Genomic DNA, 8,290 nt, shown 5'->3' with positions numbered 1-8,290 from the left:
GCAGCATCAATGCTACATCCCTTTTTGGCTCCCTGCAGCAGCATTAATGCTACATCCCTGTCCTTGCGCCACTTCTCCCCAGCCATGTGGGCCTTGAGAGCAAGTCTCACAGACCACCTCTAAAGCTGAGACCATCACACCAAGGCCACCACCTCTTCTCATCTCTAACAAGGAGCAAGGCCTGATTCTTCTGCCTGTAAATTCAAGGATAGCTCTGCTGATGTTGAGGGATGCATTAAAAGCAGAGCTGGGATTGTCGTTGCTATCTCTCCCTCTGGTGGGATGTGGCTGTGAGGAAGGAATACAACATGAAAATGGTCCCTAGTGCAAGCTGTAGCCCAGACTCTGTCCCAGTCCCAGAAGGCAGGATTGCTTTTTGGTGAAAAAGTGCTTCTTAGGAAGCACATCCAGGATTTTGGTGTTTGCTTTGGAGGGAGCCCTGCAGCCACAGGCTTGTGTGGCCAGGCTGAGCCAGAGGGACGTCGTCAGACTGGCAGCGCTGGCCCATCACCTTCGCCTGTCTCCCTGTAAGTAGGCATTCTCACTCGATGGAAATATGCCTGAAATAGCCCCTTTGCAGATTGTCTCTATCTAATCAGCTGCCTTCGCACTCCCCTGCAGTGCATTTCAGGGAGCTGATAGTGCTGATATGTTAAGTGTAGAAACCTCTAGTGAACTGTCCGACACATAGAGTAATTCTCCTTCCTGCCACTTATCAGAACCTGCTAATGGGAAACATTCCTCCTGTGGGGTCAGGGAGCAGCCCTGGGATTTCGCTGGAGAAGATGGCTGGGCTCTGGGCACCCTCCTGGTTCTCCCGGGATCAGGTAGGAGCTGATCTGGCTGCAAAACGCTGCTCAGTGAAGGGGCAGCTTTTTAGTCTAGTGCTGGTGGTGTCATATCCCGTGGATAGAGGCTTCTCCTGTCCTCAAGGGCAAAATTGAGGAGCCCCTTTCTCTTCCATCATGCCATGGGATCCCAACAGGTCAAGCACAGAGCCATGGGGAGGGGTGGGGGGCAAGTGGCACATCGATGGCCAAGGTAGATGCTTCCGTGGCTGGGGATGGTTGCATAGGGCAGGTGAAACATTCAGGCAAACTGCTTGCTGCAGGCACTGACCACCTAAAGCAAGTTCCTCTCTGCTCAGACTAGAGGCCATGGGCTCCTAGTTATGCCTGCGGGGTTTCATGGGAGCTTCATACAAACTTCTTTCCATAGCTGCCCCACTCAGGATGCCCACATTACACCTATCTGAGCAGGACACAGCACAGGCCTTCCCAGGAATATGAGGATGAGCTTCCTACCGCACTGGAAACCACATCACAACCTCCAGCTTAGAAAATGTCCGAACCCAAAGGAAGTACATTTCAGCAGCTGCTGGAGCGACCATTCCACATTTCCCTTTCTATAGATCTGCTTGGCCTTTGATGGACCCTGCTGGAACATCTTCAAAGAGGCAGAGAAACTACGGCTAACAGAAGGAACTGTAGAAGGAATCTCCGAAAATAAAATCGCTTTAAAGATAAGGCAGGGGAGGGGGTGAGCAGAGCACAGGGCGGGTACATGCCCTGAGAAGAATGCGTGAGGCTGGGCCAGCTGGTGGGTCTGGGCCGAGAGCTCATCCCACTGCTAGGGCACTTGTGGCAAAGGTACTTGGCACCAGACCTGCCAAAGGCCTTAGGCCCCACCAGGACGTGGGTGGAAATCTGACTCCGAGCTCACGACAGCGAGGCAGAAGACCACCGGGCTAACCTCAGAGGAACCCGAGGTTAACCAAGGCCTGTCTGCACCGTGTTGTTCTTCAGGACGCTACCCTGCTTTTGCTGCCCCTCACCACTGCCGTCTTGGCACAGTTGAACACAGTGGTGCCTCTTGGACACCATCGCCAAGTAGGGTCTCAGTGCCAGTGTACCCCGACTGTCTCCCCAGAAGGATGCAGCAGACGTACCTGCATGTGCCCAGGGTGTCCAGCTCTGCACTGTGAACCTAGGCTGCTCCCAAATCTGGATGAGGACATGAACTGCCAACCACCCGGCTGGTGGGAGAGTGCCCCCACAGGACACGGAGATGTGGGCTTGCATCCTGCTTTGTCCTAATGGCTCAGAGTCACCTTGTTCATGCCGAAGGAACATGCCCTATGCACCAGGGAAGATGATCACTGTGAAAAGCCATAACTTTACACTGCCCAGTCAGTGAGGACAGTGTTGACCTGTCCCTGAACCTGGCCATCCTCTCCCTGGGGGCTCAACCCGTCGGGGAAGAGTCTGGGGCCCTCGTCCACCCATAAATCTCACAGTCTTCACTGCAAAGCAGGGTGGGAGGGCAGAGGGCCCATCTGTTGCTGGAGGGCTGCAGTGCTGCGGGAAGAATGCTCCCCAGGATGAGACTGGGATGCCCAGACTCGCACATTGCCGTGGGTGTTTTGAGCTTTGGTTGTGGTGGAAAACTGTGCCTGTGTGCTGGCCAGCCCCTGCACTGGCAGCTGCCCTGTGTAACAAATCCCTAGTCATCCCGTGCCTCAGTTTCCCCTTCAGCTTGGTACTGAGGTACCCTCAGGCTGAAGAGAGACGTGACCGTAAGAGAAGCCACCCGAGCCAGGACAACAGGGCCCAGGTGCTGGGCACCTGCATACGGCTTGCAAGCTGCCTGGCTGTAGTCAGACTATTTCCAGCTTCAGAGGTTGCTGCAGCTCATTTCACGTGTGTCAGTGTTGAAGCCAAGCAGCCAACAAGAGCACCTGCTTCCACGAGAGGATAAGATGTCTCTGCAGCAAGGAAGAAGCAAAGCTACCTTGCAGAGAGGACCAGCACGTGTCTCGCAGAGGGGCTGAGAGGCGGTAGCCCACCCTGGCTTGGTGAGTGCGTCCTCAGCCATGGCATGCGCTTGCAATCACTTGGCTGCTCGGCCACCTGGGCCCTTTCCCCTCGTGCTAAGCCTGCATGTTGACACACACACACACGTGTCCCTGGTTGCCAGGCTGTGGCCATGAGAGCCCCAGGACTGTGACGAGTGGGGCTGCCCGGCATGGGGCTGCCGCTGCAGTGCCTCTCCGATCGGCTTTTGTGCAGGGAGGAGGGAGAGGAGGGGGTGGAAAAGCTTCCAAGCCTGCTTTGCTTTTTAAATACATTAAAAGAAAGGCAATCAGAGGAGCAGAGCTCCTAAATGCCACTGGCTGTCCTGCCCTGAACACTGCCTGCGATGGAGGAAGGCCTGCGAGAGTCCTTTGGGGAGGCAACAACATTGCTAGACCAGAGGGGCAGAAATGTAATTTCACTTTGAATGCCAGCAACTAAAATTACTCTTCCCTAAGCATGGCATAGACAACCCTTTGGTCCTTCCCGTCTCGGAAAGCACATAGCAGTGCTGCCAGGATGCAGGCATGCTGGGGGCCATGAGCGCTGTGCTGTGTATGGCATCTCTGGGGGAAATCCAGCAGCCTCTCTGTCGAGAGAGTCTTTTAATGTGGCCTAGCTGTGAACCAAGCTCGCTCTTTGCAGCCGGGTGGCTCTGGGAGAACAGGACCCAGGAGTTACAGGTGGGCAGATTTTGCTATGGGCTGAGCCGGGCTTGAACCCACTGCAGTGGGGCAGAGCTGGGGGCTTGAGCCCAGCCCTTCCAAGCAGTGCACATGCCCCTCTGGGGCTGGGTGCCCAGGGCCACTGTGACTCTGGGGAAGAATAAGGCCCCCCTTAGAAAACGGTTGAGTTTCGTTTGCTTGTAACCAGAAAAACAAATTCTGGTGTTCGTGAAATCTGCTGTTAAATGCAGGAAGCGGCTGATGTTCCATGGTAAACAAGGCAAGCCCTTGGAGAAGAAGTTAATGCGGTAGCAGAGGCTGAGCTCTGGGACTCTTCCTCTGGTCCTGGGGAGCATGGCCATGGAAAGGCTGAACCAGAGCCGAGGGAGAGGTTCGGCTGTGCGCGGCTTGGAGAGCGTGGTCTCCACCAGGCAGCGGTTCCCCTGGCAGGGTCACAAGGAAGAAAGCAGAATTGCTCAGGTGCAGGAGGAGCAGTAGCAAAGTTCTCGTTCCTCAGCTCCCCGCCAGAGCAGGCGGACGCAGACAGCCTTGGAGAGCTGTGCTGCCTCCAAAGCTGGAGTCTCTCGCTCTGCCTTTGTACTCGCCTGACAATACAGGAATAAAAATAACCAGGCTGCATATGCAGAGAGATAAAAGCGAAGTTTGCCTTTTGTGTCTCTCCAGGCAGTGGGACAGCAGCACCAATGGAGCAGTGGGGACATGACACATGGGAATTTCTGACATATCTTTTCCCACTCTGACCTTGACAGACACAATAAAAAGGGGCTTTGCTGCACACACACAGCCACTCAGTCCTATCACCGAGGTTAGTAATAAAGAGCATGTCTGTGTGCACGCTTGTCCTGTGCTACTAACCCGCTTCACCTTTGCAGGGTAGCCGTTCCCAGAGGACAGGGGCTCTTGGACTGACTCTGGCAGTACAGGGGAGGGCAGGACAGACCTTAATCGAGAGCATTTTTACTGAGATCTGTGCACTTTGCCGAGTGACTGGCTAGCAGCGTGGGTTACAATGGTTGCAACAGCTACGGCATTTTGGACTTCTGCTGTGTGCTGTCGTATTAGATGGATAATAGAAGGCAATATCGTAAAAGCGCTTTTCCGAGCAGCTGTCACTGCGGTCCTCTAGAAGGGATTTTTCAAGGCTTAATGCTTCCACCCTCGCTTTTATTGTTCTGCAGTGTTGCTCTAGAATGAGGACCCAGGTCTTTACACGGGTTTTGTGCAGGACACTGGTGCTCCAACAGGTCTGTGAACTTGCAATAGTTTTCAGCTGAGTTTATCAAGAAAAGAGAGTGTTGGACTCTGATGACGCCCAAAATGTGAATATAGATTTCAACACTAAAGCGATGCAGGGCACGCAGCTGGGATTTGCAGTGCAGGGCAGATCAGTAATTGCATTATTATTACAGTTATTAATAGCTAGTATTGTTGTCGCTGTCTTCTCTTGCTCTCTAAAATTAAAAGCATGTTTGGCGATTGCATTTCTCTTGGTTGGCAGCCCACTGCTGGGCACTTTCTTTGTGCACTGACTCCTTCTCTTTTCCCTCCTTTCAGCATTCAGGTGTCTTTCACTCTTCCTTTGCTGCTGGCAAGCCTTCTCCCTCCAGCCGGGCAAGATGTCTATGCTAGACATGAGCGAGTTTGGGGAGGCTGCTGAATACCTCCGGAAAAGCTACACAGAGCAGCTGAAGCTTCAGACAATTCCATTCGATGGTAAGCCCCAGGGAAGCTTGCAGCCCAGCCGGCACAGCCCCCAAGGGAGCCCTTGGCCATGGTTCTCTCTGTAGAGCGTCCCTGTCCCCCTACCAGTGCGGCTGAGCCTGACAGGGCTTGTGATACGGGAACTGGTATTGTAGGAGCTGGAGACTTGCCCCCACCACCCTGGAGGACAAGAAGATCTCAGAAGTAGGAAAAGCAGGGTTTTGACTGTCCCTTCTTATTCTGCTGGGGTACAAGGAGAAGGCAGCCCTTCATCTTCCCCAGCCCCCCCCCCCATGGTGGCCAGAAGGATGGAGGGAGATAGGCTGAATGCGTAGTGGCACAGCAAAGCTGTCTCCAGCTCTATCTCATTTTGGAGGTGTACAGAGCTTGCTCCGCAGCCCTCCCGTTCTGTCCCAGCCACCCCACTGTATTGTAGCTGTTTTTTCTGCTGCCCACAGTGTTACTGGGCTCCAGGGACAAGCACATGCTCAACAAGTATTGTGCCTATCTCAACACAGCAAATGAGGAACAACTTAAGAAATAAGATTTTTGCTTCCTCTAAACTGCATTTTCCTCATGACGTTCTGCATGCAAGTACACATTAAGCAGCAGACTGCTGTCAATGTAAAAGTTGACTCAGACAGCTGCCAAACATGAAAAAGCAAAGAAATCCCAGCTCCTATGACCAACAGCATAGGAAAGAATAATGACTGTCCTTCCATGTAATCAGACTGCATTCATGTGGCCTTCATTTGACAAATGGTTTCCTCCATTTCAACCTGATTTTTTCCTTTCCCTTCCCTCCCCTTCCCTCCCTTCCTTTCCTTTCTTTTCCCTTTTTTTTTTCTTTTTTTTCCTCTCCTCCTTAAGGAAAGAAGCGAGCTTGGATTCCGGATGAGAAAGAGGCTTATATTGAAGTAGAAATCAAAGAAAGTGCTGGTGGCAAAGTCACTGTGGAAACCAAAGACAAGCAAGTAAGCAAAGTCTTCCCTTTTTCAAGGGCTGGTAAGAATGTGTGCCGAGGGGGATATGTGAGACGAGATCGTGTCTGAAACTAGCCGAGCTCTTCCTGATAACACTTGCACGCTCCGCAGTCGCTCGTCCCCTGAGGGCTGGCTGTGGTGTTTGTCACGCTGCGGTGTGTCAGGACACGTAGGCCAGTTCCTCTCCAAGCGTGTCAACGGTTCAGCATACCCCCATCAAATGTTTGCTTTCAAAACCGATCTACCCTGTGAGACGGATTGAAGGGGGATAGTCAGGCTTTCCCAGCGCAAGTCCGAGCCGTGCTTCCCGCAGCCGTAGGGAGGGCTGGCGAAGGAAGCGCCTGCTCCAGAGCGGCCCTTTGTAACGCTGAACCGTTGTGCGGCTAATTGCCAAGAGCAAAGCAAAAGGTAAGGGGCCAGTTCCTGCTCCTTTTAGCCTGGATTTGCACCAGTGTAAGGCAGAGCGGTACTGTTTGGAGAACAGGTTTCTAAGCAAAGAACAACTGTGCGAGAAGTGTGAGTGTGCCATTCACTGCGGGAGTGTGTGAGCACCAGGATGATTAAGGACTTGTTCTTTGCCAGATATAAATGTGTGGTTACATGCCTCGGGCCAGATCCCGAACTCTGGTCTCCCTCTTTCAGTCCACTGGCTGGTCTCATTGCCCCAGCCAGGAATAACGTCTCAAAGTGAGCAGAGTTAAAGAATAGGGTGGCTGGAGGTGAGACCAGTTATGTTTAGTGGTGTTACTCCAGCTTTCCAGCTGTGGAAGTGAGGTAAAACAAGAAATGATCAATTGGTATTTGTCAAGATAATACCTAGTACAAATAACCACAAATGAGCTTAATTAGTATTCATTTCTCAGCTATGGGAGTTGCATGCCTGTGGAACGCGATTGCAGTGCAGAGGCTTACACTGGTGTAAAACGGGAAAAGAGAATGAGGTCCCAACCAGGCAATGAACAGTGACTTTCACTGTTTTTTTCCCTATATCTGCCCAAACTGAGGGAAATAGATATAATTTTCTTTGAAAAATGTCAAGTTTTGAAAATACTTTGGTCTGAAATTGGGACAAAAATTAGAAACTCTTTTTGCCTCCACAAAATAAAATTTGTTTGCAGGGGGTCAGTTCGAAAAGTTTACTTTGATTTTTAAGATGCTGTGGTTAAAAATCTATTCTTTGGCTTCTGCAGATGAAAACAGTTACCTAACCTTTTCTGCTGTTCCCCCATGAAGCTGTTTTTTTAAAATGTCTTGGATTTGCAAAATATAAAACTACACCTACTTGCATTGGATTAGCATTTTCAATGGAAGCAGTTTTAGCAAAAATAACCTCGCCTTTATTCCTCCTTCCACTTTCTTGTTTTTTTACACCTAAAACACCATGGATTTAATATTCACATGTAAAAAAAAATCTCTTTGAGAGGTTTTGCTTAAGCTATATTAACAGGACCATTTGCTAAATTGAGTTTCTTCCATTCAGGCCAGATATGTAATGTGATAGTTTGCCAGCTCTTGGATTTACGGGATTAAATAAATCCAGTTATAAGTGATGGGGTACACACTTCAGCTGTTTGCCAAAAGAATCAGAAATCTCTCTGAGCAGAAGACGGCGCTGCATTATTTTAGGTGGCACTTATCAACGCGAACAGCACGCGAAGGAGAGCGGGGCAGATAGCAGGGCTGCCCCGCGGTGGCCGGGGGGACTCTTGAATGTCCTGGGTCCAAGGCTAAGCCATTTCCCACAGCGAGCGTCCATCCCGCACCCCGAGTGCTGGCATCCGGGCAGCTCAACACCTTCCCCTCTGGCAGCAAGAAGGACCCCATGGCTGTGGGACAGGGATGTGTGCAGGCAGGGGTGACGAGGGCTTGGGGTGCCCACCGGCAGCCAAGTGGGTCCAGGGCAGGGGGAATGTCCCCAGCTTGCTGCAGCGTGGTGCTGTGGGGCCGTCAGCGTGGCCTTGATCCCGCCTCCATCTCCAGGGCACGCTGGAGGCCGTGGCAAGCCGGAGGGCCAGGGGGTCTCTGTGGAGGCCAGGGCCCGTCACCTTGCGGTCTGGGTGAACGCTGG

The 8,290-nt window shown here is 52.0% G+C and overlaps 1 protein-coding gene across 1 annotated transcript in view; it reads left to right on the top strand.

Annotated features, from left to right (window-relative positions):
- The first annotated feature begins 1,145 nt into the window (after nucleotides 1-1,145).
- The window catches only part of MYH7B (myosin heavy chain 7B), a 35,499-nt gene continuing 28,354 nt past the window's right edge, over nucleotides 1,146-8,290 (top strand). The window contains exons 1-4 of the mRNA XM_026101140.2: nucleotides 1,146-2,854; nucleotides 4,202-4,343; nucleotides 5,093-5,251; nucleotides 6,110-6,213. Coding sequence (XP_025956925.1) covers nucleotides 5,155-5,251; nucleotides 6,110-6,213 — 201 coding nt within the window. The 5' untranslated portion in view covers nucleotides 1,146-2,854; nucleotides 4,202-4,343; nucleotides 5,093-5,154. The remainder of the gene's footprint in view (nucleotides 2,855-4,201; nucleotides 4,344-5,092; nucleotides 5,252-6,109; nucleotides 6,214-8,290) is intronic.

Source organism: Dromaius novaehollandiae, chromosome 16 (genome assembly GCF_036370855.1).
Source record: "Dromaius novaehollandiae isolate bDroNov1 chromosome 16, bDroNov1.hap1, whole genome shotgun sequence".
Taxonomy (NCBI): domain Eukaryota; kingdom Metazoa; phylum Chordata; class Aves; order Casuariiformes; family Dromaiidae; genus Dromaius; species Dromaius novaehollandiae.
Note: the sequence above shows the minus strand (reverse complement) of the source record. Positions and strands in the feature narration are given on the sequence as shown.